At 32.4% G+C, this 26,421-nt stretch overlaps 5 protein-coding genes and 1 non-coding gene across 9 annotated transcripts; 2 read left to right on the forward strand and 4 right to left on the reverse strand.

The window, feature by feature from the left end:
• Window positions 1-397: 397 nt before the first annotated feature.
• LOC101205950 lies at window positions 398-3,963 on the forward strand. Of its 3 annotated transcripts, none has more exons than XM_011661396.2 (4): window positions 398-552; window positions 1,070-2,290; window positions 2,369-3,419; window positions 3,538-3,963. In XM_011661396.2, exons 2-4 carry the CDS (start codon window positions 1,070-1,072, stop codon window positions 3,786-3,788), a joined length of 2,523 nt encoding a protein of 840 aa, XP_011659698.1. In that variant the 5' UTR covers window positions 398-552; the 3' UTR covers window positions 3,789-3,963. The 3 variants fall into 3 exon arrangements, with proteins under 3 accessions (XP_011659698.1, XP_011659696.1, XP_011659703.1); XM_011661394.2 differs by having other exon boundaries at window positions 401-552; window positions 832-2,290; XM_011661401.2 differs by lacking the exon at window positions 398-552 and adding an exon at window positions 591-609.
• Window positions 3,964-4,105: 142 nt separating this feature from the next.
• Window positions 4,106-8,206, reverse strand: LOC101220732 (protein DEHYDRATION-INDUCED 19 homolog 3). Of its 2 annotated transcripts, none has more exons than XM_011661418.2 (5): window positions 7,839-8,206; window positions 6,939-7,081; window positions 5,632-5,709; window positions 4,900-5,156; window positions 4,106-4,409 (listed from the first exon to the last, which is right to left on the reverse strand). In XM_011661418.2, the coding sequence occupies exons 1-5, from the start codon at window positions 7,918-7,920 to the stop codon at window positions 4,301-4,303; spliced, it is 669 nt and encodes a 222-aa protein (XP_011659720.1). In that variant the 5' UTR covers window positions 7,921-8,206; the 3' UTR covers window positions 4,106-4,300. The 2 variants fall into 2 exon arrangements, with proteins under 2 accessions (XP_011659720.1, XP_004135589.2); XM_004135541.3 differs by having other exon boundaries at window positions 6,939-7,093.
• Window positions 8,207-10,149: 1,943 nt separating this feature from the next.
• LOC101221118 (exonuclease DPD1, chloroplastic/mitochondrial) lies at window positions 10,150-12,447 on the reverse strand. Its single transcript, XM_004135542.3, has 4 exons — window positions 12,274-12,447; window positions 10,990-11,655; window positions 10,659-10,864; window positions 10,150-10,556 (listed from the first exon to the last, which is right to left on the reverse strand). Exons 2-4 carry the CDS (start codon window positions 11,559-11,561, stop codon window positions 10,351-10,353), a joined length of 984 nt encoding a protein of 327 aa, XP_004135590.1. The 5' UTR covers window positions 11,562-11,655; window positions 12,274-12,447; the 3' UTR covers window positions 10,150-10,350.
• Window positions 12,448-13,335: 888 nt separating this feature from the next.
• On the reverse strand, window positions 13,336-15,590 carry LOC105436246 (GATA transcription factor 16). Its single transcript, XM_011661430.2, has 4 exons — window positions 15,040-15,590; window positions 14,842-14,929; window positions 14,676-14,762; window positions 13,336-14,147 (listed from the first exon to the last, which is right to left on the reverse strand). The coding sequence occupies exons 2-4, from the start codon at window positions 14,866-14,868 to the stop codon at window positions 13,782-13,784; spliced, it is 480 nt and encodes a 159-aa protein (XP_011659732.1). The 5' UTR covers window positions 14,869-14,929; window positions 15,040-15,590; the 3' UTR covers window positions 13,336-13,781.
• Window positions 15,591-16,549: 959 nt separating this feature from the next.
• On the forward strand, window positions 16,550-16,630 carry TRNAL-AAG. Its single transcript has one exon. It is a non-coding gene; the product is annotated as a tRNA-Leu (tRNA).
• Window positions 16,631-17,991: 1,361 nt separating this feature from the next.
• LOC105434515 (calmodulin-binding protein 60 G) lies at window positions 17,992-20,532 on the reverse strand. The gene is made up of 7 exons (XM_011650226.2): window positions 20,431-20,532; window positions 20,097-20,178; window positions 19,433-19,503; window positions 18,835-19,316; window positions 18,546-18,709; window positions 18,340-18,438; window positions 17,992-18,247 (listed from the first exon to the last, which is right to left on the reverse strand). Exons 1-7 carry the CDS (start codon window positions 20,523-20,525, stop codon window positions 18,080-18,082), a joined length of 1,161 nt encoding a protein of 386 aa, XP_011648528.2. The 5' UTR covers window positions 20,526-20,532; the 3' UTR covers window positions 17,992-18,079.
• Window positions 20,533-26,421: the final 5,889 nt, after the last annotated feature.

A 26,421-nucleotide genomic window follows, 5' to 3' on the forward strand; every position in this document is an offset into this window, starting at 1 on the left:
TGAACCGTTACAACAGTTTCATAATTTCATTTAACCTCTGGTCTGAGAGAATTCAATTTGTTGCTTCAATATACGAACACGACAAATTCACATACCAAAAAACGACGCTTTCAACCCGGGAATCAAGAAAACAAAACCGACTATTTGGTCGTATTATTTGACATAGATGTTATGGTAAGTACAAAATTTGAGAAGAAAAGAAAAAAGAGCAACTTTATTAATTTTTGTGAATGAAATTTGTATATTGTTCTTCATTTTGGTGAGTTTTAAATTAAATTCCAAAAATGGTAATTTGCCAAAAGCAAAAGGAAAAAGAAAAGGGAGGGTAGTTTGGTGATTTAGGAAAGAGAGAAAAACATCCAAAGAGGTGACCTTCTCATTGTATAATAAGAAGAGCCCTCAAAGCCTTACTCTCTCACTGTATAATTAATATTTTTGAAAAAAAAGAACGATTTTTTTCAAAAAGAAAAAGCAAAAAATATATTTTTGGGAAATCGGAAGACGTTTTCCAATTGTCCGTGGTGTTTCCTGGTGCTTTATTCCTCCTCTCAGGTACCCATCTCTCTTTCTCTCTCATCTTCGGTTTTTTTTTCGATTTTCTCTCTCTAGGTATGAATTGAAATCTTCCCTTTTCGTTTATGGGTATGTGTAGGATGTTTGTGGGTATCTTAAATCCTTGAATTTCGAATCAATTTTGCTGTTTTTGTTCGTTTTTATGATAAAATTTTGTCAATGGGATGAGACCCTTTAGTTAATTTTTTAGAGGAATTGTGTGTTGGGTGTTGATTATAGTTTGAAGTGGGAATGAATTTCTTGTTCTGTTTTGTTCAGGAATGAAGCAGATCGAGTATGGGGAATCGTTTATAGTTAATGGGGTTGTTTAAATTTCCATATGCAAAATTGGGTGTTTGGCCATTTGATGTGGGAATCATCGAGGGATTGTCAATTTAAGTTTCTCTGTTCGATTTGATTAGGTTTAAATGATGAAGGGTTGGTTTTGTTGAGGAATTTTGATTGTTGTGATTGTGTTTTCGTGTGGACTGAAATTTGTTTTATGTGCGAGGAACAGATGGTAAGGGGAGGGAGAGTCAGTAGTAGGAAAAATTTCAAGAAGAAATTTCGACAAAAAGATAAGGGTTCTGATGATTCAGACGAGGATTATGTTGTTTCGAGTGATGACAATGGAGTTTCTGAGCGTTCTGATGAGGATTATTGTTCCTCTTTAGATGAAAATGCATCAGGAGAGGATAATTATGTTGTGGAGGAAGATTTGGAGGAGCAGCAGCAAAAGAAGGCGAGGAAAAGGGTCGGACCAAAGGCTAGGAATGGTTTACATTCACATGAAGCGAGGAAGAAAAATGGAGAAAAGAGGCGAAGATTTAGTGATCAAGAAGAAGAGGATGGTGGGGATGAGGATGATGAGGATTATAGTGTAGATAATGATAATGATTATGAAGAGGAGGAGGAGGAGGAAGAAGAGGAAGAGGAAGATGTTGATGTTGATGTGGAGGTTGAGGACGAGGACGAGGACTTTTTGCTGGAAGAAGAAGATTTTTCAGATGAGGAAGAACCAGTTGTTAGAAAGAGACGAACTAATATGAAACGGGGCCGAATTGGGCTGCGGAAAAATAACGTTGGCAAAGTTTGCAAAAAGAGGAAGCCAAAGGCTGCAAAGAAACCTTCAAGGAATAAGCGGAGAAAGAAGAGTGGCCCACAGACTGTACGAAACTCAGATGATGATGATGATGATTTTTCCGACAATTACCCTACGATGAAGATTACAAGAAGGAAAAGGCCAGTTTCAAAGCGGAAAAGATATGTCGTGCAATCAGACCTAGATGGCCTCCTTTCTGGGTCATCAGATTATGAATATACCATCTCTGAAGAAGAGAGAGAGCAGGTGAGAGAAGCTGAGAGGTTGTGTGGTCAATTGAGAAATCGAACAAGGACTGTACCTTCACCCCCAAGGATTGAGGATGCTGATCTATGCCAGCAGAGAAAAACTCGACCTCCTGTTAGGAAGGGAAAAGAGAAAGTGGAGGCAATCAAGGCCGAGGTGATAAAGCAAGTATGTGGGATATGCCTATCGGAAGAAGATAAGCGGAGAGTTCGGGGAACACTTAATTGTTGTTCCCACTTCTTTTGTTTCTCTTGTATTATGGAGTGGGCAAAGGTTGAATCACGATGTCCTTTGTGCAAGCAGAGGTTTCAAACAATCAGTAAACCTGGAAGATCTACAGCTGGAATTGACTTAAGAGAATTTGTTGTACAGGTTCCCGAGCGTGATCAGGTATACTCATAGTTTGCATCTTGTTCTTATTTTCCTACCTGTTGCTTCTATAAATTTCTTGTATTTTGCATCCTTCAGGTTTATCAACCATCCGAGGAAGAATTGAGGAGTTATCTCGATCCCTACGAGAATGTCATCTGTATCGAGTGTCATGAAGGTGGGGATGATAATCTTATGTTACTATGTGATCTTTGTGACTCACCGGCACACACCTACTGCGTTGGTCTTGGTAGAGAAGTACCAGAAGGAAATTGGTACTGTGCAGATTGTAGAACCATTGCTCTAGGATCATCAAGTCCACAGCCTTCAAATCGACTGTCTGAACGAAGAACCACCAACAATTTGTTTAACAGAACGTTCCCTGTTGCAAATCGAGATGGTTTAGACTTGAATTCCATATCCTCACCTCGTACCCCATATGTTCAAGGATTTCCAAACATTCCATCACCTCGATTACCTGTGGAAGTGCAATCAACTTCTCCCATGTCTCAAGCAGTCGCACCAACTTTAACAAGGAGACGCATTCTTCGGTTGCACATCAATAACATGCGTTCTTCGAGTCAAATGGGTTTAGTAATCAATAGAACGGATGGTGTTTCTGCTATTAACCCTTTTGGTGGAGGCACCTTAAGTTTGCAGACGGGTCAGAGCAGGGAATCAACAGACGAACATATGAGAACACAAGAAATGGCTATACCGAGCCAAACTCTGTTTGGGGAAACCTTATTACATGACAGTCGCTCTCAAATGATGCAACATGGTGGTTTCCTGGACCCTGAAACAAGCCATTTGCCCAGGCAAGCATTGCAAGATCCTCACCATAGCACGCTAACAGATAGGCCTAGCAGCAATGGAACAATTATGAACCCTTTGAGGGGATTAGCAGTTGAAAATACGGTAACAGTTGATAGAAATTTGAATGGAGTGTTGAGATCCGAGCTTGCAACAGTGAATTCGCTACCAAACTGCGAACAGATTCATCACTACAGCAACGCAATAAACACAGCTTCTGATAACATTTCACTGCCCAATTTGGTTGTAGACGAAAAGAATTATTGTGCAGCAAGAGAGCAACTACAACCAATTATTGATCGCCATTTGAAGAACTTATCCAGAGATATTGATCTAGGTATATTCATACTTACCTTTAGTCCACATTTTACCATTGTAGAAATTCAATCAAAATGGACCGTGATTTAAAGTTAATTTTGTTGCTACTCGTAATTTCTTTTTATCTTCTGGTTCAGGTCAAAGCACAGCAGATGACATTGCGACTAAAGCAACTAGCACTATTTTACGCGCATGTGGATACGAACACTCAATAAACAATGCATATAGATCATCACCACCATCACAATGTTCCCACATTGAATTGGCAATAGGGGAAGGGCAAAGAAGCCTAATAAAAGGCCTCTGCTTGCCTTGTTTTGACTCGTATGTTCGGGACGTAGTGAAGAAGATTACAGACGACGTGTCATGGTTGAATCTTAGACTATAGGGATTGTTCAAAAAGCAGGCTGCTTTTTTTCTACCCCATTAGTTTGAAGATTAAATTGTTGTTAACATGTCCATAGAATTGATTCACTGACATTTAAGTCATAGTTTTATTGTTCCAGTTACATGTCATTCCCAATTATTGAAATGAAGTTATTCAAGAAGTTACTTATTGCGAATTTAAGCTTCTAAAAGATTATTACTTTTCTTTTATCTTCTTTTCCTTTTTTTTTTTTTTTTTTTTTTTTGAAAAAAAGAGGGGGTACAAAGGGAGTTTTGATTTCTTTTTCTCTCCCCCTCTTTCACTTAAGCATGACCAAATTAAAAAACAGGAAATGGAAGTCTTGTCATGCCTAAGAATTGGTGTTTTACAAACAACATAAATTACACTACACCTTATTTTGACACTCTCATTGAAGCATATTAGTATTTTTAGAGCTACAAACAAACCAAGGAGGGCCTTTTGTGAATTTTACATCCACTATTGCAGCAGCCAACTTTGATGTGTGCAATGACTCATAAATTATCATCAAGGATGGTCGACATTAACAGCCCTTGCACAAATGTGCATCGTTTTGTTTTCTCTTCCTTATCTTGTACGGACAAGGGCGACGACGGGATGCTCCTGCCACATAAAACCAAGACTTTAGGTTCATGAAATAAATCAATGTGATAATAGACTTCAATGGAAAAGTATCTCCTGATGGCCTTATGTACTTAATGTTCTGTTTCCATATCTACTAAGGCTGGTCCTTGCACTAGCTTGCACCATGTGCTCATTTCAACATAGCCTCATCCACATATTCTATTTCTAGTTCAAATCTTTTGACATCAATAATATCAAATAGAACGATAAAAGATAACATTTATTCATTATGCTAGGGTTCTCTTTATTCACTATGCTAGGGATTGGGATTAAAGGAAAGGTATGTCAGCCTACATTAAACTATTCTCATGTCAGTAAATATTTTATTAAAAAAGAAAGTAAAAAAGAACTCTTTGCTCGAACTTTTCACATTGAACACGATTGAACTTCCCATCGAAGAGATGCTATCTTGTGCACGGACTTGTAAGAGAAACGACATTGTTATAGTGGGAATATATCATTAACTTACCGTTCTACTGATTTGTCTTGAGAATTACTCTTCACGGAGCTTGATTCAGCCAACAAGTGTGGTTGAACACTGCCATAGTCATCAGCCAACGGTAGAATAAATGATGACAGCAATGGGTCAGGCGCTGCATTGGAGGAAGTAAATAAACATGAAGAACCCCCAAAAAGTGACTGCAAATTTCCATCTTGAAGCTCTTTCCTCAATAAAGAGAGTGTTGAGTGTGAACCACCTTTACGAGATTTTCTCTTACGCTGCACGTAACCACTAGTTAAGGAATCTAAACATGGCACTAATTTGCATCCTGCTCAAGTTTCATATATAGCTTGAACAAACATAGAAACAAAGGCATGGGGCGGGGCGGGGCGGGGTGAAGGATGATAATCCCTTGCAGAGAAAAATAAACAAAAATCACTGGTAAATATCAGAAAACAAACAAGTTTTAACTTTTCCCCCTCTCTAAGAAAGAAAAGTCAGAGTAAACTTTGGTGGCAATTTATATTTATATTTCAGTCTAATAGAGTTTCCATTCTATTCTTGTAAAACTTAAAAGGTTCCAATAGTAGTGACGCAAACAAGGGACTGATAGAATAAAGGACTGAGAATCAAGCTGATCTCCAAGGAACAAAACTATATGTCGAGCATGAGTACGAAAAAAACCTCATTGAGAGCAAAATCATACAATGGAAAAAATAAAATATGAATCTAATTTTAACATGATAGATAGAAGGATATCTTGAAAATATTTCCATGCTGCAGGGATATATGCGCAACCATGTCAACTCCCACCCTCATTTCACAGACTGGACATACCTGCAGTTCAATAATATTTTGAATCTTAAAACTACTGTAGCTATCATCTTAAAAATGAAGACATACTGAACAAGGAGATGAGGGATAACAGCACTGATATCAAAATTATGTTTCCATGATTAATTGTGCATTGAAACAAAAATTATATCAAGTGACTGAACCTAGATACATTTTCAGTCTCAGGATATGATACAGATCAAGAATTGAAACCAAGATTGCATTGGTTCACAAGAACCAGAAAATTGTAGAGTAACAATTGGCTACAAGTGTGTGATGAGAAGGACACTTTTAGTTCTCCAAAAGGAAACTTAGTACTAGGGGTGAATGAGTATAGCTTGCCCTCGATCAACCTGAGATACATGGAATTTGACACTTCATTTATTTTGATCGAAAACGGAGCTTGCAATAATATAGTGTGGAAAGGTGGGACTTGGGAGAATAAGAGATCCTCCTGGATCATTAGCCTTAGAGAGTACAAAATACGCCCTCAGTAATATATTTAGAAATACAGTAGTTGGAAAATGTTTGATATATAACTCCCATTACAGTTCGCATCATCCTCGCAATCCCCTAAAATACTCGCAAGTCAGACCAACTTTCCAAATAATAACCTAGGGTGCAATCCCCTGTAATACTCTTGCTTTATTCCTAAAGAGAGGACCATGGAAAATTGTTCGAGATATACTTCAAATAAGCATCCTTATTCTAAATATCTTCAAGAGTCAACAGCAAGGGAAATGGATAATACAAGAATAGGTGATTTATTCCCTCCGTACTTTGTTTACATTGGAGATACTAATTTGGTCACCAGCAAGGGGTTTTTCTTATGAAGTCTGTCACACGTGGTAGCACACCCAGAGCTGTCCTGATTACTAATTTACAAGTAAAGTTTCTCCATTTTTTTTATGTCCAATGGTGATTGGGAAAATTAATGCTTTTCTTATGTAATCTCTTTACTTCTCCTGGGAGGGCCCTAAAAATTTGAGATATACAAGCTGTCTTCATATACTACAGAAACGGGGACTATATGAAGGGGAAAATGGGCTGTCTTCTCAGTTGGAAAAGAAAAGTGCAAAGTTCCATTTGAGTTTCTTTTTTTGTTTTCCTATTTTCTTTTTACAAGAACGTAAGGCGTGTGTGTGTGTTTATGCCAGACAATGATTATGAGAAGCTAAAACAAAATTAACTAAGGGAAATATGCAAATAAACTGTTTTGCAAGGATTCATACCCCATTCCTAGCCTCAATAGGATGCTCTTCATCAATGTGACAGCACAATCCGACTATATCAAGATATTCTGAGCAAAATGGGCATGGGAATTCCTCCCTTATATCATCATCTCCTTCAAGATCTTCAAACCCCATGAACATACCTGAATGTTGAGCTACAACAGAATCAGTCCAAAACTGAAGGTGAAGGCAGAAAAGGATACCGAGATAATAATTATAAAAAGGAGTAGAGAGATACATAAAAGCACTGACACATACAAAGGACGATGTATAAAAAACTGAAGCAGCAGGTGATGTCATGGATTACAGCAGAAAATGAGATGCACTGTGTCTTAATATCAAAATCTTAAAGTTCCACATAATGTAATCTTATTGACAATCAGGCTTGCTTAAATCATAAGGTACTTCTAGTTACACAAAGAAGACACTACGAAGCATAATCAATTTCTCGTGTTAAAAAAAAATAACCCAAAACAAACTTTTAGCACCCTACAGCCATTGCACAGTTAAAAATAAAGACGGAAAAAGTAGACGGCATGAAACAATCGACCTGTTTTCCATATCTCAACAAGGCAGGATCGAAATTCAAGACTTTGATTTAATTCGCCACCTTCACCACACTTGAGCAAAATAATAATAATAAATTTAACACAAGGCAGAATCAGGATAGCCTTAATTGTGTTAGGAATCGTCAATAGTTTATCCATTTATCCGAGACCAGAAAGAGAAGATTGAGGTAACAAAAAACAATGTATGGAAAAAGTTCATTTCTCAGAAAACCAATTTATAAAGTGGGGAGCTCCGAATCACTCCAAAGTAAGTAAAGCGGTGAAACAAATAAACAAAAAAAAAAAAAATAATAATAATAATAATAACAATAAAGAAATGAAAGAGATTCACCTAAACCAGATCGTGATAGAAGAGCAGATTGGTAACGCTTAGAAGCAGAAGAAAGACGAGCAGTCCAGGAATCAGCATCCATAGCTCTTCCCTAGCAGAAAAAAGATTTGGGTTTTCCAAGTTGAAGCCTCAATCTGCAGAAACTTTGAAGCAAGTTTGAAGAAGCTTACGATCCAAAACAGAGCAACAGCAAATTGAGAACAAAATGAAAACCCTAAAAAAGAGATAAAATTAGGGAAAAGAAAGGAAAGTGATGATTTTTTTTAGAGAAATGAGAGTGAGAGATGAGATGAACTGCGAACTGAAAAAATCGATTTTGGTTCTTTTTTTCTCTCTCAAAGGTGAAATTCACAAACCAAAATGTGAAAGAGAAGAAATATACTTATTCACAACTCTATATTTATATATATATTTCTTCTTCTTTTTTTTTTCTTTTTCTTCTTATTCTCTTTTTTTTTCTTTTTTTAATTTGTGTTATAAAAAAAATACATAATTAGGGATTTTCTCAAAAATTGAAAAAAAAAACTATTTACAAAAAAAACCACCAAATTTCATTACATAAATATTTTGCCAATTTCTCTAATAAAAAACTAAAATGGTTTATTCCATAAGTTATATTTGGAATAATTTAGAAGACATTTATATTTTACATTGAAAAATTGATTAATAGTAAAAAAAATAGAAAATTTGACAAAATATTTACTAACATATAGTAAAATTTTTTATTTGATATCCAAAACAATAACATTGATAAGGAGTGATAAATGTCTATCGATTCTATCATAGATAGAATACAAAATTTTATGTAGTTTTTAAATATTTTAGTTTATTTTACTATTAGAATTACTAATATTTAGCTTTTAATTTATTTTTACTATCACAGTAAATATTACTATTAATTTTTCCTATTCGTTTTAAAATATTTTTAAAGTTTCATATTTTAGAAATAACAATTTAGTGTATGTAACAATAACTTAAACTTGTATATGACCGTCGTATGAAATATTATTATTGATGTTCTATTTACATTTCAAAATATTACTGAGGTATAAACGTTTCAGAAACAGTAATTTAGTTTATTAACAGTAATGAAACTATTAAATTTGTAACAGTTTAATTAACCTCTAAATTATCATAAACAATCATACAAACTTTGAATTTCTTCAAACAATTTAGTTTTTATCATAAAAAAAATCACATCAAGAGTAAGTGTCAATTTTTATTAAGTAACAACTTAATCTTTTTATTTTAGAAATAAATTTGACTTTCCCAATTATAAATCGTTATAAATGATAATGTACTGTGATTATTACTTTTCATCCAACATTCTTTTTTTACTCCAAAAATAATGTTCTCACAAAGTTTGATGGAATGGTCAATTGTAGCATTACATTTACAATACCTTTCTAATAGATTTGAGGAATTTTGGAAACAAAAACCTTACTTTATAGTTTAGGCCTAATAGTTTTCCAATTTAGCGTGTTTATCACAGTTCTCTTTTAAATTAGGATGAATAATTAAGTTGTATTAATTTACTCTTCAAGACAACATAAAACATTAGATATATTAATGAATAGTTTATATCGATATCAAACTTTTTAATTTATGGATATATAGACATATCAACAAAAAAATTTATAATCGATTAAAAATAAGTATTAGTAAGATACAACTAACACTTGTATTTACCATATAAAACGGTACTCAAAAACTTCCAAACAAAAAATTTATTTTTCCTTTTAATTTTCTTTATTTTACCTTTTATTTTTTACTTGAAAGCCCATTGCAAAAATCTTTCCAAAAATTATTTTGAGATAAAAGAAAAAAATGATATGATTATTTAGCAATCTTTCCAATAAGTTCATATGATATATAGGAATAAATGTAAGAATAAAAGTTGAGGTTCCAAAATTTTCTTTTCATGTGATTGAAAGATCTTCAAACAATCATAGAATCGATTCTTCTTTGTCACACTTCTCATCAAAGACTAGTGTTTCTACCACGTGCATCACACATATATTTCTTTCTTTTGTTGGTGTAAAATATGTGTTTTTTTTAATAATTTGGATCATATATTATTCATATTGAAACAAAATATTAGTTATTTTCATTTAGTGCTATTACTAAGTTAGTAAAATTTTAATCACTTTTAGAATAACCTTTAGAATTTGCATGAAGATGCCTAAGTTTTAACGTTGAGAGAATCTTAGTTTTAGAAAGAACCTAAACGATGTTTGCTTTGAAGTGTGTTTCAAACAAAAAAGAAAAGAGTGGCAGAAACTCTTTCTTTTGAATTTGTTTAGTGAAGTTCTTTTCATCAAACTATCTTCCTTTCATATTTCTTTGTAAACAACTATGTCCTGACATTTCAATTCATCCACCCGTTTCTTGAGAATATGGACATCAAGAAGGATCTAATGAGGGTAAATAAAATGACCAAAAGTTATTCAAATAAGAATGAACAAAAGTTACAACAATTAGTAAAGAACATTACAACAAAAACTCCAACAAACTATTTTTTCTTCTTATTAATCAGATCTAAAGGAGTGAAAGCTCTTTCAACGAGATCCGAGATATCTAGCTTGAGGTCGAAAGTAAGCCTCTGAAGAATCGATGACAACAATCTCACGTCTGACAATGCTCGATGTGCTTTACCATCCAGTTTTATACCGTAATACTCGCCAAGAGCTTGTAATGTTATTTTTGTAATCTTCGAATCTGATCATGATATTGCCATCAACAATATTACATTACATCACTCTAATCCTTTTATTCACAGAGAAACTAGAAAACGATAATATGGGGAAAGGGAAAACTAACCGGATAACTTCATCAGTTGACGGGCTAACGTCATAGTATCGAAAAATAGCCAATTTAGAGGAATATCAACGGAGTAACGGCTGAATTCACTGAGTAAAAAGGGTACGTCGAAGGTACGAGCATTATGAGCTACCAATAATACATAACCACCAGGTTTCTGACGGCTTTTGACAAATTGTAATATAATTGGAATAAGTTCCTGCATCCTATATGAACAAGAAAAGGAGCGTTTGAACATGTATAAAAATATATGATTGATAAATGACTGTAACTAGCAGTGAACTGAATGGAAGATATAAGAGAAATGAGACTACTATGAACGTTTCAATACCTTGGAACACTGGGACTATCGACCATACGGTTTGAAATGCCATGTATATTTGAATTTGTAATATAGCACTGTGGATTTATTAATGTTTGAAAGGTGCTATTTTCTCCTCCTGAAAGATCTTGAAATGCAATTTCCACTATTCTATCGAGGTTTCTACTAAAACCTGTCGTTTCAATGTCAAAGGTTATAACTGTCACCAGGTGAGCGAATTCCTTGCTCTTAATAATTGTTGGTTGAATATCACAATATTGAAGCTTCTGAGTTTCACTTTTCTCGGACTTGTTAATGTTAACTGTACAGCTTGCTAACATCGATTCCTGCAAGATTTCATTCCTGATATTGGTGGGTTTACTGCTAGGGTTGGTCTTTGCCTTCTCCCCCGCTTTGGTAGTAATAGATTTTCTGGTCCATCTCTTGTTCCGCCCTCCTTCAAGGTTATAGATCCTAAAACAAAGCTGATCATACCAACAATTATGACCATGATTCCTGTTCAAGGGATGAAAGTTTTCCCTCCAAAGGTTAGCTAAAACAGGGACTCCATATTTCGGAAATCGGAAGATTGAAAGGCACATTGGAGCTGTTAAAATTCGAATTCACAGCACAACAAGGGGAAATCTAGACAGAAAACCCAACAAAATCCAGCAACCGAAAGCAATTTTCTTCAACCTGTAGATAACGGGGTGTGACAACCAATGTATAACCCCATATCAGAGATCAAGAAACAGAAAAGGGATCAACTTTAAATTCTCCACATTGATTATCATACAGAATAACGAAAATAATAAACAAAACAAAAAAGTTAAGGGCTCCATATGATGGATCTCAAAAGTATAAGCACAATTACGTCAAAGACAAAAAAAAAGAAAAAAAAATAATAATAATAATTTATTTTCAACGATCTTATTCAGACATTTTAACAAACACATTGTAATCAAACCGATTTGGCCTAGAACACTCCCAACTCCCGCCATCTCCAATCTTTCGCCAATACCCCACAAACAGAAACCCAAACATTCATTACTAAAAATCAAACAACGCAAACCAATCGATCGGTGACACTTAAAAACGTCCAAATGAAGCACTACTGCATTAGATTAAAAAAACAAAAAAAAGGGTTTATAGCAGAAACAGAAATCGACCCATTTCATTCTCACACAACTTCAAACTATTTACCTTCAGATTTCAAAAGAGTACAACATCATCCCACTTCTCGGCAATCTAAAGCAATCTTTGAATGCAAAAACATGGAAATTACAAAGCGAGAGAAAGAGAAAAGGAACTTGCCTGAAATGAAATCTGAGGGAGGATTATACTGCATTTAAAAACCAAAGGAAAAACGTAAGTTAAGGGAGTAAATGGCGTGGAAGAAGATTGAGAGGTGCTTTAGGGAGACATGGAGGTGGGAAGAGAAATCTTTAGCTTCGTTGCTTTCTCTATAATTATTCTTCCGAAATAATTAATAAATAGGAAAAAAAAAAGACGCAGCTAAACTTACGGATCCTTTCATTTCTTTTTTCTTCCTAATTTATAATTCATCTAATCCTTCTTTTTTTAAAAAAAGTTAAATTAATTAATTTATTCCAAGATTGCTTTGCCTACAAATATATTTCATTTTATTTTATTTTATATAGTTTTGAATGATCTTCTATAATTACAAATATTTTGTGTTATGTTAATATTATCCTAATTTGTGTATATATTTGATATCTTTATGTTCTATACAACTAATTTATAAATACTTTAATGTTTGATTAATTATGTATGTATCTATTTTCATGAAAAGTGTCCAAAACGATTGTCCATTATATTGTGCCTCTTATGATGAATTGGAGGTTTTATTATTGCCACGAACTAGCACGAAACACAAAAAGAAAATGTTTGAATAGCTAAATAAGCTTGTTTTGATCCAACCAAGGGCTTCAAACCCACTTGGGTAAAGTTGTAGAGGTATATTATATATGCAAATACACATGCCACATATATACCATTTACTAGTGTTCATAAACTTCTACTAACATAATGCCATATTGTTATATATTTATCATAACATCATTAGTAATGGAATCGCTGTATTTTAAAAGTTCAATGAATATCATTCAATGCTCTGTTATTAGACAAGGATGAGTTTTTTTTATTATTATTACTTTTTCCCTTCATAACCATTAAACTTTTCATGTCAAATATTTATGAGTAATCTGGATGTTAAATTAATTCACGTGGTACGAAACTAGTTTAAATATAAACATGTAATTGAATATTTGGTATTTTCAATTACATTTGAATTCATTAATTATGGTAAAATACACCTTTGGGATTTGTAGTTCGTATAAAAAATAAACACTTTGGTACCCATAAAAGCTTTAAAATAACTTTAAATTATATTGAATTAGATGGGACTGCTCCATCCTTTTTGATGAACTACGTCAACCCATACCCATGATTGAGAAATAATTAGAACCAAAGTACTTATAACACAAATTAGGTTAAGAGAGGAAGGGCTAATTTGTAGTACTACTTTTTTTGGCATACCTACACATCACTTAGTTACTTTAGAAAATAAAAACACTACAACTACACATAATATCATTTTGAATTCCCCAATGTCCTTCTTCATTGCCTAAATGCTAAAACTAACATTTTTGGAAAGGAATCCAATTACTAGTCTTCTTCCAATTTCATTCATTTTGAACCCCAAAAAAGTGATGATTTGGTTGGTAATTAGTATTATAGGTTAGAACTTCTATGAGTAAATTACTAAATCCTAACTCTGTACCTTCTTCCTTTCTTCTTCCTCAGGAAATTAGAGAGTCATTCGACAGCGCTATTAAAGACATGGCTGCTTGCTTCTCCTCCTCCCCGACCTTCCTCTGCCATTGCCACTGCTGTTTCTTCACCACCATCACATCCTCCTCCAATGACATCATTAGTCTCATTCTCAATGACCCACACTCCCCTGAATTCTCATCTCCATCCACGCCGGAGGAGGAGGTGGTGGTGGTGATGGTCGTCCCACTTGAGGAAGTGGTGGTGGCTGACACGGTGGCAACGGCGGAGGAGTGATTGTCGTTAACTTTTTCCCTCTTCTTGTCACGTCTGTTCGTTCCTCTGGTGGATATTCTTCTCTTTCTAAATCTAATCCCACATGCATTACACAGTGACTGCAAGAATATATCCCAAATGGGAAGAGAGGTTTGTTTAATTATTGATGATATGATGATTTCCTATTTCAACAAGAAATGAAAACGGAACAAAAGAATGTGAAACCAAACCAGAGGCTTAAGATCATACAAATAAATTGAAAGGGAAATCTCATCATCTAATCGAAAACAGGAGAAACCCATTAAAAATAGAACAAAATGGAAAGGAGGATCAACTTCAGGAACAAAGGAGAAACACAAAATTCTAGTGAAATAAGTGCCAAAACAGAACACGATCCTGAAAAAAAGCCTGAAATCAAACAGTAGAAACACAGTTTGTTTCAAGGGAAAAATACGAATCATAAATAGATCATGAATCAAAACTCATAAACTCAAGACTAAACAAAAGAAAAATGGTAAACAATAGAACAGGGTGAAGAAGCAATGGAGAAGGCAAATCTTCTCAACAAAAGCAATCCAGAAAACCAAAAGACAAACAGAAAAGGAAAAAAAAAAAAAAAAAACGAAAAGATAAAGAAAGGTAAGAACCTTAGGTCCAGTAGGGCCTCCACGCCACAAAGGAGTTTTAGTAGTCTTACAATCAACACAACATTTAGTATCCGCCAGCAAAAGTCCCTAATACAGAGAAATTAGAATTAACAAAAATCAGTAAAAAAATAACAAAGATTCGTGTGAAAGGGGATATGAAACTAACCTTTTGGCTTAAATCCATGAAACCCATTTCAGGATTAGGGAGAAAAATGAATGAGGGAGATAAAGAAGGGGAGAATGTAAGATCATTACTGAAAAAAAAAAAAAGAAAAAAGAAAAAACAGAGAGCAGAACCGTCAGAGACTGAAAGAGAGAGAGAGAAAGAAAAGAGATAAGAATGAAGATGACGGAGAAACCCTACGCGACACTGTAAAACCCTAGTAATGGAGAAATGGGGTTAAGGAAAGGATTGACAAAAGTGCCATTGCAATTCTTCTGATTTTGCAGGGAAGGAGAAGGCTTCTGAATGACACGACACCCTATTCCACCGTTCCATTCCACGTCGTTTCTTCTTCCCTACATATTTCTTTTCTAAAAACAAATCTTATCTTAAGCATTGAATTAGGATACGTAAGTGTAAGGATAAAATATCAGAAGGACTACATGTCTGTATACGACGATTAAAAAGTTGATTCTTACAGGACACATTGATCTTCAAAGGTACTAGAAATCTACACCATTGTCAATGTTACACTTTGAATATAAAAGAGCAATAGTATAGTGGAGAAATAAACATTGATGCATTGCGTACTCTGTAATAGAAGTTGAATATATGTTGCTACTTGTCAAGCAACTAAAGAAGCTCTTGAGCATATAAAGAGGAAGTATAACTAGATAAAAGAAATGGTTCAAAAATAAAAAGAAGAAGACGACGACGTGATTGTCACCAAAATTTAGTAGTGTTCGAGAGTCATCTGGAAAGTTTAGCTCTACTAGATGCACCATTTTATTTAAGGCAATTAGAAGATGATATTGTCCGTAGAGTATGCCCTAGTTCAAGTAGGAGATTGTTAAGTTTTGTTCCATCTAATAAAATAACAGTTATTTGTTTTGTATTTAATTTTACTTAATTTGATAAAGTAAAATCTTATGTTATTATATGAAATCTTGAATAGAAGGTGGTTGGGTCTAATATTGTGCGTGTGGGGCTATATATATATATATAAGATTAGATATCTTATCCTAGTGAACGTATGAATACTAGTTACATTGTAACTATTACCATCAATTTGATCCAAACTGTTGATGTGGACGTGAGTGAACAAAATTTATATAAAAAGTTTGTATAAGACTTGACGATGAACGAGATATTAAATCTCTTTGATGTCCGTCTCAATATCGATTGTTATGAAAAATAAAACACAAAAAATATATATTAACGTAAATAATAAATAGTTTATTTACAAACTACATGTTAAAATTCTCACTATAATAAATTTAGTTTTAGGTTTGAAAATTGATTTTGATAGAAAGGAAAGCCCTTATAAAAGGGTTTGAACCTTTTTATTTGGTTTGGTGAAACAAATTACATTTAAATATACTAATATCACATCTACCTCACACATAATTTATTTCACTCTTTTTATTTACTACCATTTGAATTCTAGAGTTAAAAATTAATTCTAATCATATCGAATGATGATTCTATTTTATACCAACTTTATTCAAACCAACAACAATAATCTAATTTTAGTTATTTATATATCTTTATCACAATAATTTAGTATTTATAAAAGAAAAAAGAAGTATTAAAAAAATTATTGTAATCCAAAATGAAATATAATTCAAAATAGTAACAATAAATTTAATGTGATATGAATTGATTCTTAGCAATATTAGAAGAAGCAATAATTTTACTGTATTCAACAAAAGTTGAGATGGCCGAGTTGGTCTAAGGCGCCAGATTAAGGTTCTGGTCCGAAAGGGCGTGGGTTCAAATCCCACTCTCAACATCTATTTTTTCCCTTTTCTCACAACACAATCATATTGGGCTAAAATGTAAATATATATCATGGTTGCGGGTGCACAAAAGGAAGAGAGTTGAAACACTCACGATGTATAATAAAATAATTGAGTGTTGCCAAAATTAGTAAAATTTTTGAAGTTAAATTGTTAAGTTTGAAAATTTAGAGACTTTAATACAAGTTTAAACAAAAGACTCGTCAACTTTTTTTCCCTCTTAGTATTTCAAGTTTACAAAGCACATTTTAAAATAATGAAAATGATAATTAATATGTAAGAATAAAATTATATTCCAACGGATGGTTCACGTCTATATATTTTATTATTTACCAGTATAACTTAACTTATGAATGTATATTATTTACTCGTTCAAATTTTGTAGAGTTTATTATATTTTGTTTGATTGTATATAATTTATTGTCAAAATGAAATTAGTGGAACTTATTAATATAAATATAATAAATAAGCACTTTGTATATTAAATTGGATTTAAGTAAAACCATACAAATTCATTGGAGAAAAAGTGGACAAATATTGACAAAAATATAATAAGTAAACACACTTTGTTGTATTAATTAATTGAGAAAGAGACAAATTGTAGACATTAAACATAATTAAAGTAATAGTTATATTTCTTTTCATATCCTTCTAATCCTTTCTCTACTTTAGAAAATGAGATCAGTGTGCAAAAGTTGATTAACAACCAACACCATTAATTAATTTCCTAATTGATTTAAACATTATTTCTAATCATTTTTTTAATTATAATTTGACCATCCCACATTTTATTATTTTTTTGAGAAACAAACAAAGTTGGTGTTTCTTGATTGGATTTGCATACGTGGTTTAAATGACTTTCTAGCTCATCCTATAATATTTAATGTAAATTTCTAAATCTTAGGTCATGATGATATGTATATTGAACTTCTCATTATGTTTAATCTTGTTTTAATAAAGTGGATTTGAATGGGTTGGTATGAGTTTAATTTGACCAATAATCCATACCAATCAAGGATCAATATAAAGATCCATTATTAAAAATATGGAAAATGATATGGATTTTAAATAATTAATGTTACGTTTCTTAGCTATTTTATTTTTTTTAGAATTAAGCCTGATTTACTATGAATTGCAATTAATCCATAAAATTTATAATAATAATGAAATTTAATGCTATGTTATTCATTTATTTATTTAATTCATCGTCAATGTTAATTGTAATTTATATATTGCAGTTGACTATTTTCATTTATTAAATAAAAATTGTTAAAATAGAAAAATTGACAAAATACTTACCCTTATCATTTTAGTGATTTTTTTTTATGGAGTTGAAGTATTTTGTCATTTTTTCTATATTTGAAAGTACCTCTTTTGCTTATGTAAAACAAAAGACATAGATAGTATTGGTTGCAGAATAATATGCATTTCCATCTTCCACTTCATGGGTTGTATTTATATGAAGTTGAAGCTTCTTGCATGGGCTCCCATTCTTCAAATGTTGTTTCTAAAATCTTATTCCAATCACTTGAGTTCCTTTGCTCACTTACTTCTAAGTTTTCTTCAAAACCTTCACTTCCCATGCCTTCATATTCAAGCAAATCTTGCCTCTTCATGTAATAATAATAATAAAATAAAATAAATACAAAGTGAGAATTTTAAAATAAATGTCGTCTTAAGTTGATGAAGAAAGTCATCAAACCTTGAAGCTTGGAGCAAAGCTTTTGACAAGAGGGACACATTCCATAGCATTAGTGACCATTGCATTCCATGACTTGTTTGACACATTCTTACCAAGTAACTTCATCAATGCATGAAAAGGGAAATTGGTTTAACAACTTTTAGATCATTATCTAAATAAAAATGGGTAAGTGACGAAGAACTTCGATGATACTTTTTTAAGTTTACCTTTCTTAAGTAAAGAGGACCCTTTTCTTCATAAGTTCTTAAAAAATCATCAACCGTTTTGATGCCTTGAGAAGATAAGATTTTATGATAAACACCATTTCTTCTAATTCTTTCTAATCTCCATATCTCGTCTTCCCTTTGTGGAGGGTGGTGCTTCTTGCTCCCTGGTTAAACAATTGAAGCAAAAACAAACCATGTATATATTAGAAAGAAAGAAAAAGAAAAGGTTTAATTTGAGAGAAAATAGCTAGGTTTAATTTGAGTTATAAAACATAAAATAGTTAACTACCTTCTCCTCGATTTTCTAAGACTCTGAATGGTTGAGATACAGCTTCTCTAATTCTTGGAAACTTGCCATGAGTTTTGTCATCCACAATTCTTAATCCTAATCTAAATTGTTTGGATCTCACCCAGCTTGAATTGTCAGTGAAACTCAAACTCTTGATGACCCCAACTCCATTTTTGAGATGAAGTTTCAAATCATTACCCACGATTAATGGCCTTTTTCCATTCCTTTGAGACAAAATGTTTCGGCTCATGAACTCGTCCGAGTCTCCGTCGAGGACGATGACCTCAATTTGTGCTATCGACAACAGTCCGTTGGAGAGGATGGCATTGGAATTCTTGACATCAATAAGTGCAACTTGTAATGCATCACCATTGCCCGTTTCTATCTCGTTGTTGGTAAAAATAGTGGAAGGAATTTGGTTGAGAAAACATAAACTAAACTTGGTTGTTTCTTCATTGTTATGATTATTTCGTTGGATAGCGCTGAAAGAAATAATGATAAAGTGAAACAAAACAGTGCAAAGATATTAATTAATTAGGAGTTTGAAAGCAAACAATGAGAAGTAATTAAATTTTTTTTCTAAAAAATAGAAATTAACCTTGAAGATAACGATAGAAGAAATTGATCAGTGTAAGACGACAGAAGCTTTCTATCAAATTCCTTACTGACCTGAAAAGGAAAAAAAAAAAAATTAATGAAACAACTTTGAATCTTGATAGTGCAAAAAGTGATCACGATTTGTTTTGAAAATGGTAAACTTTTGGAATTTCCCACTGGACATAATTTGTGGAGTTTAGTGAATGAGAACAAAATTATAGATAGGTTCAATTGGGGAGAGGAAGAAGTCATTTCAATGAGGAGTTTGGTTGAAGATCCTATTGAAAAAATCAAGAGATCTGATGATGTCTATAACACATACCGAGGATACTCAGAGTCAATATTTGATGTTGAAATAAAACATTTTGTTATTTAATAAACTCAAGGGTTACGATTTTGATACCTCTAATTACCTCTCATTTGTTACAATCAAAGATGAAACTAAGGGTATCTACAGATCGAATGGTTATGACGATAATTGTTGGGTGTTTAAAACAAGAACAAGACGGATGAAGGAATAAATGGGTGTACGTGTACCGAATATCTAAACTAAGTTGACACATTCATAATACTCTCAAGAAGAGAGATCATGAAAAGAAAATTACTCTTAATTTACTCAAAATCAAGAGTAGAAAAGAGATAGAGATCAAAGAGATTAAAATTACCCGGCGAAAAATAGTATCTTCCATTTGAGACAAGAATTGAGGAGTAAAAAATCTATCTACAATGTCGGACGGGTCTTCAGAACTAAGAAAAACAAAAACACCCCATGTTTGTAAATCTAATGATCACAAAATTCTTAACAAAAGAAGACGAAGAGGAAGAGGAGGAAGAAGAGGAAGAGGAAGAAGAGGAAGAGGAAGAAGAAGAAGAAGAAGAAGAAGAAGAGGAAGAAGAAGAAGAGGAAGAAGAAGAAGAGGAAGAAGAAGAAGAGGAAGAGGAAGAAGAAGAAGAAGAAGAAGAAGAGGAAGAGGAAGAAGAAGAAGAAGAAAAGCAAACCCAGGTGTTGGAATAGAGTTGGATGTTATTTTAGGGCTAGTTTCAGAAGGTCGATAATGAAGGTTTTGAAAGTCTCTCTTTCTGTCACTCTCCATATTTAGTTTGAAACTATATTTCAAGCAAGGCGTGCAAATACTGTCTTATATACTAGCTCTTGGCCGATATGTGTGTGCGTATATATATTTATTTTAATCTTGTTACCTTTTTGAAAGAAGATACTTAGAAAATTCATCTGCATTTGCTTGAAATCTTTAACCTAGGAAACAGAAAGGTTTATGAAACCAAAGGAAAAAGGTTAGAAGGAGAGATGGGGTTTTTTTTTTTTTTTTTTAAAAAAAAAGTATTTTTTATAATGCTCTAATCATTATGTTTGAGTTAGGTTATAAATCTTTTGTTTTAGAAAGATACAATATAATTTTTGTGGGGCAAGGTGCACTTGGAGAGATTTAAGAATGACATTGTTTGGTGATTCTTAGGTCAAAATGTGAAGGTTTTTTTTTTAGTTGTTTGTTTGAAAGAGAAGGATAAGCATGGTGGGGTAGAGTAACAAAGGAACAAGCAAAGCTGTAAAGTTGATTATAAGAAGTGGAACAAGCAAAGCTGTAAAGTTGATTATAAGAAGTGGAACAAGCAAGAGGGAAGAAAGAAATCGAAAACAGACAAAAATTTATGAATATATTTGTATATGAGAGAATGTGTGTTGACATTCAAAAGAAAGGGCTTCAGCCTTCATATATGTTTCTCTATTTACAAACCCTCATGTGTACGTACGTTCATAGTACTAATTATAATTAGGTTGTCACTCTGGGACTTTAATCTCCCTTAGCTTCATTCATTATAAATAACAAATAAGAACACCAGAAATATAACTATAACTATAACTATATAACTCTTCCCCTCTCTGTAATCATTATTTAAAATGGTTGACAACACAAGTCATGAGATAATGCTTTGTTATTTTATTGTGGGGTATTTTCTATATTATATATTAACTTTTTTCTTACGTTAAGTACCACTTATAGCTTTGTATATGGTATATTTATATTTTTATATTATTGAAGCTCTATACTATATAATTAGAGGATCATGATCAAGTGTTTGGTGGGACATACGCATTTATAGCCAATATATTGACTTTAAGCATATGGGACTCCTTATTGCAACTAATTATATATACATATCAATTTAAACTAAAACAAATATTCTTAGAAACTATTATAAAAATGATTTTACTACCTTTATTCAGAAGATTATTAATTTACAGTTATTTGGGGTGGTTGTGATATTCCTATTTTGTTGATCCTAATTTGTATAAGGTGGAATGAGAAAGTAGGAGAGAGGTGACCGTTTTGCTTCTTGACCTTGGACCAATATATTGGTGACCACGATAAGAGCTTGAGTGCATGTTTTGAGAGCTTTTGAAGAAACAAATACAACACTTGAGCATAAGGGTTTTATGTTGACGCTAAGATTGCTAATGTATATTATGGAACCATATCATAAAATATATATATATTTGCTGTGCTCATTAGAGTCTATTGATGATAGGTTGAATGTTTTTTTAATGTTGTTGATTAGTATCTATCACCAATACTTAAAAAACTGAATAAATTTTTATGAAGTGAGAAATTGTATGGCTATTTTTTTAATCTATCATTTATTTTCATGAAAATTAGTAAGAAAATACATAGGTTTAATGTTGTTTTTGGAGGTTGTTAATTAGTACTTATTAGTGATTAGTGATAGAGTAGTAGAAGGAAGTTGAATATATATTTCAGCAAAAATGAGAAAATGGACCATTTTTTGTTGTTGTTGAGTCTATTGGTGATGAGTTCCAAATAATGATAAACTTAAAGAAAGTTGATTTTTTTTTATGAAAAATAAAAAAAAATAGTTTAAATTATGTTTTTGTTGTACATTAGTGCTAGGTTTCACGGTTTCTATCATTGATAAACAGAAAGAAAGTTATTTATTTTCATAAAAAGTAAAAAAAATTAGGCCATATCTTTTTATGTGAAATACTATTTTGGAATATCCAAAGACAAACACAATATCCATCTCTCATATGGCCTACAAATTTTGTGCATTATTGTGGCAAAATACAAGCAATCATACTTAGGGTGACATTCCAACAAAAAAGAATGCTTCTTGGATTTCCATAGTCAAAAATACTTGTGAAAATATATCCTTTTGGAACGGACTTTGGCACGATAACAACCCTCTTTCGATATGCTCTATCACATGGCAAGAACCATTAAACATATATGTGTGGAACTAGGAGACTCTTGATTGGGATCTTCTCCCTAGGAGACCTCTTTGTAGCTAGGAAAGTTCGTGGCATGAACTAAAATCCTCCTCATATGCCCCTACTTTTGATGGTGGTAATGATACACCTATTTCAAAATTAATTAAACTCACATGGGATCTTGAATGCTGCATCTTTAAAAAAAAAAAGCTATCCACGTGGGGTGATCAAAAGGTTTAATTTTATTTGACTCGAATATTTTTCAAATTCGTAAATTTTTCATTTGGTCTCTTGTTTATAAATGCATCAACACATAAGATTGATAATTTACAAAAGAGGCTCCCAAGTTTGAATGCATCAACACGTAAGATTGATAATTTACAAAAGAGGCTCCCAAGTTTGAATCCCAAGTATGACTCTCAAGCCAAGCCGGTGTGTTATGGCTAGAAATAAAGAGGAAGACAGAAACCACCTCTTTCTATTCATATGCTACTAGCTATTTGAAAAGGTTATGCTCGATGCTTAACTGGAATATCTCACATCATAGTACCTCCTCATTATGCAAATTTGTTTGTAAAGTGAAACAAAAAACAAAAAAGAGGTCATCTTATTAACACTACAAGAATTTTCGTCTTTGCCGACACAGGAAAACGTGGACAGTTCTTATAAAAAACGTGGGTATAGAGCTTCTGCCCACATTTTTTTTTGCGTGGGCACGTTGCATGAACTAAACATTGTCGTCTTTTCCTTTGTCCATGTTTTTGACATTGCGTTAACAGAAATGGCCACACAAATTAAAATCGTAGACAGAAACGATATTTCTAGCCACGAAAAAAACGTCTACATAAAGATATTTTTGCCCACGATCATCATCACATCGACAAAAATAAATTTTATGACCACGAAAAAAACGTCGACAAAAAGATATTTTTACCCAGGATCATCATCACATCGGCAAAAGTAAATTTTTTGGCCACGTCCAAGAACGTCATCAACGCTATTTGAATATGGCTTTTAAACAATAATCACAATAAAGAATTTTGTCATAAGTTATGCTTGCTTGGGGGAGTAATTATTGGACAGGGTATGTTGAGTAGTCTTCATATCAGGATAGATATTTCTCTTAAATGTAATGGACTTTATATTGGACTGAATGCCGCCATGTTTTCAAGAATGTGCCTTAGAAGTGGTCTGTCCTTTAATCAGTTACCCTTGTTTATGCTGTAGGCTACAAGGCTAATGGTCAAGAATATTCTTTTCTTGTGATGTAGTTTTAAGGTTAAACTGGTTAACTTAATTTTCCATCATAATTTTTACTTAGTTCTCATCGATGCCTAAGTAATTTGTAGACATGTTATATTTTTTCTTTTCTGTATCTTTCCAGGGTGGAGATTTCAATCTTGGAAGGTAGATCTTATGCTTATGTGACCACTAGACATACTGAACCTAAAATTAAGGTCAAGTGCCCTTACAAAAAGTACTCATTGATTGCCAATTTTACTCTTAGAAACACTTGAAATAGTATACTAAGATTCAGTCCTTAATCGTCCCACCCCAAACATGAAAACACTCAATAGAAAATAAAGCATGATCTTGAGAAAGAGAAATAATGATATATATTATATATTCAGATCTTAGGTCCTAAATCCTTTTTTATTTTTAACATTATCATGGTTCCTACTACTTGCTTAGTCATAAACAAAAAAGTTTGATTCCATTATTTACAAAACCCTAGATTCCTCATCAATATAAAAATCCTAGCAATGAAGATGGAGCCAAAAACAAAAAATTAAAAAAATAAAGAAAAGTGAAAGTACATGTAATCACCATTTGAAAGGCATTGCCATGAATAAGAATTAATGGTTCTTTTCTCTATCTTTCTAGGGTGGAGATTTTGTCAAACCAGATGAGGCCATATATGATGTATATATACATACACATGTACACACACACACACACACATATAACTCTTCGCCTCTCCATAATAATTTAATTGATTACTACTTATAGTTCCATTCGCCTTCATCACTAGGTTGAAGCTGATCTTGAAACAACCATAGCTGATTTGAGAGGATTTTTACGTTGGGTTGAATTCATATGGAATTGTTGATGTGGAGACGAAGAGAAAAAAGTTGCAATGGATTTTCATGGAATATATATTTAATATTTCCACTAACTTTTGTTTTTGTTTTTACAAGATAATTTTACTTATTTTCAAATTCAAAACAGCTTTTTCTTATTATTTTCTTTAATTGGAAAACCAACTCATGATTATGTGAGAACTGAAAAAAAGCTTCCTCTGTACTAGGAACCAACTAAATGTTTTTATAAAAAAGTTGGGAAATTAAATAAGGGATCCCTGAGAAACCCACTTTTTAATTTTTTGCCAAAAGAAACTATGGAAAAGTCCTCTTTTCATATACTACTCTTTCACATTTTAATATTATAACGTAATTGTGTGCCTCTTCGGTTTACTGAAAGGCCACCGTACTCTTCATTACTTCAACTTTTCTAAACTACTGAACTTCTTTCAAGTTAATATATACTTAATTATGCTACTGTCTATCAGCTTTGTGATTGGTAATCCATCACCTTCCTCTATTGTTCATGAAAATTAGTATTTTATTTTAGCGTTTTCAAAGACAATGACCTACGATATTATTATTTCAACCAACCAATTCCAATGTGATCAAATGAGATAGTCATTAGAATGATTGTCATTATCTATATCTCGTCATTCTCGTGAGAAAAAAAATATTAATGATAGAAGTACGATTAAAATCTGACATTAGTTAGAGAAAGAAAAGTGACAATAAAAATATAAAAAAATATCTCCATTGGTATGAATATAAGCCTTTGGGATGTAACCAAAAGCAAAATCTTATTACAAGGATATATACGCAAAATAGACCAATATCATATTATCGTGGAGATATATATAAAAGATCTATATGATTGTTCTTTACCAATTAAAATGTTTTAAGTGCATTCTCTCTTACAAATATCTATGAGTTAAACTCATAATCATTTTATTCTTTGGATGTTGCATATACAAAGTTACAATTTCCTTCTGGAACATTTTTGACTAAGTTAACCTTTTTTTTTTGATATTTTATTTTAATAGTATTAGATTGAGACAGTTGAGCAAAGCACTATTAATAGATTGATGTGATTAGAAGTGGTATGAAGTTAAAAGTTTGAACCAACTACATACTTTGATTAGAAAATTAGAAGGTGACCCAAAAAATATTTTTTTGAAAACTTCATGTCACAGTCCAAATCTTACCAACTAAATTTAATATTTATATAAAAAAAGAACATAAAAAAGAAGAAAGAGTTTAAAACCATCAAAACATTATTAATTATTTTTCATATAGAAACAAGTAGCTGTTCATACATACAAACAAAGTTCCTAAATAATTTATCAATATTTCACTTCTTTATTAATTCTTATTTTGTATAGAATCTAGTTGGAATACAATCTGTTATTTTAGTTTAAACATAAAGATGCAACAATCGACCCTCTATTGAAAAGTGAATTAGGATTCGAGTGTATCTCAATAACATATATATGGTTTTATCTTGTAATTATGTTACCATTTTAATCTTTCAATATCTTCCAATGTTAATAGTACACTTTACCTTTAGTTCTATTTTAGTATTTTGTATTTTTAGTATTAAGATTTACTTTTTACATTGAATAGATCTTAAATTTAATCCTACACTATTGTTTATATTAGTCTATG

Source organism: Cucumis sativus, chromosome 1 (genome assembly GCF_000004075.3).
Source record: "Cucumis sativus cultivar 9930 chromosome 1, Cucumber_9930_V3, whole genome shotgun sequence".
In the NCBI taxonomy this organism is placed as follows: Eukaryota; Viridiplantae; Streptophyta; class Magnoliopsida; order Cucurbitales; family Cucurbitaceae; genus Cucumis; species Cucumis sativus.

Bases quoted from the DNA above. Each gene is read 5' to 3' on its own strand.
- LOC101205950 (XM_011661394.2), top strand. From the start codon at position 1,055: ATGTGCGAGGAACAGATGGTAAGGGGAGGGAGAGTCAGTAGTAGGAAA. The intron at 2,291-2,368 runs GTATACTCATAG...TGCATCCTTCAG, and splicing joins AGGTTCCCGAGCGTGATCAG to GTTTATCAACCATCCGAGGA. The intron at 3,420-3,537 runs GTATATTCATAC...CTTCTGGTTCAG, and splicing joins ATCCAGAGATATTGATCTAG to GTCAAAGCACAGCAGATGAC.
- LOC101220732 (XM_004135541.3), bottom strand. From the start codon at position 7,920: ATGGATGCTGATTCCTGGACTGCTCGTCTTTCTTCTGCTTCTAAGCGT. The intron at 5,710-6,938 runs GTATGAATCCTT...ATTGAACTGCAG, and splicing joins CTATTGAGGCTAGGAATGGG to GTATGTCCAGTCTGTGAAAT. The intron at 5,157-5,631 runs ATATCCTTCTAT...ACTAGTGGTTAC, and splicing joins AGCATGGAAATATTTTCAAG to GTGCAGCGTAAGAGAAAATC.
- LOC101221118 (XM_004135542.3), bottom strand. From the start codon at position 11,561: ATGTGCCTTTCAATCTTCCGATTTCCGAAATATGGAGTCCCTGTTTTA. The intron at 10,865-10,989 runs GTATTGAAACGT...TTGTTCATATAG, and splicing joins GATAGTCCCAGTGTTCCAAG to GATGCAGGAACTTATTCCAA. The intron at 10,557-10,658 runs GTTAGTTTTCCC...TATCATGATCAG, and splicing joins TCAACTGATGAAGTTATCCG to ATTCGAAGATTACAAAAATA.
- LOC105436246 (XM_011661430.2), bottom strand. From the start codon at position 14,868: ATGGGTTTCATGGATTTAAGCCAAAAG. The intron at 14,763-14,841 runs GTTAGTTTCATA...TCTCTGTATTAG, and splicing joins TCATGGATTTAAGCCAAAAG to GGACTTTTGCTGGCGGATAC. The intron at 14,148-14,675 runs GTTCTTACCTTT...ATATTCTTGCAG, and splicing joins GAGGCCCTACTGGACCTAAG to TCACTGTGTAATGCATGTGG.
- LOC105434515 (XM_011650226.2), bottom strand. From the start codon at position 20,525: ATGGAGAGTGACAGAAAGAGAGACTTTCAAAACCTTCATTATCGACCT. The intron at 18,439-18,545 runs GTAAACTTAAAA...GCATTGATGAAG, and splicing joins GTCCTCTTTACTTAAGAAAG to TTACTTGGTAAGAATGTGTC. The intron at 18,248-18,339 runs GTTTGATGACTT...TATTACATGAAG, and splicing joins GCTTTGCTCCAAGCTTCAAG to AGGCAAGATTTGCTTGAATA.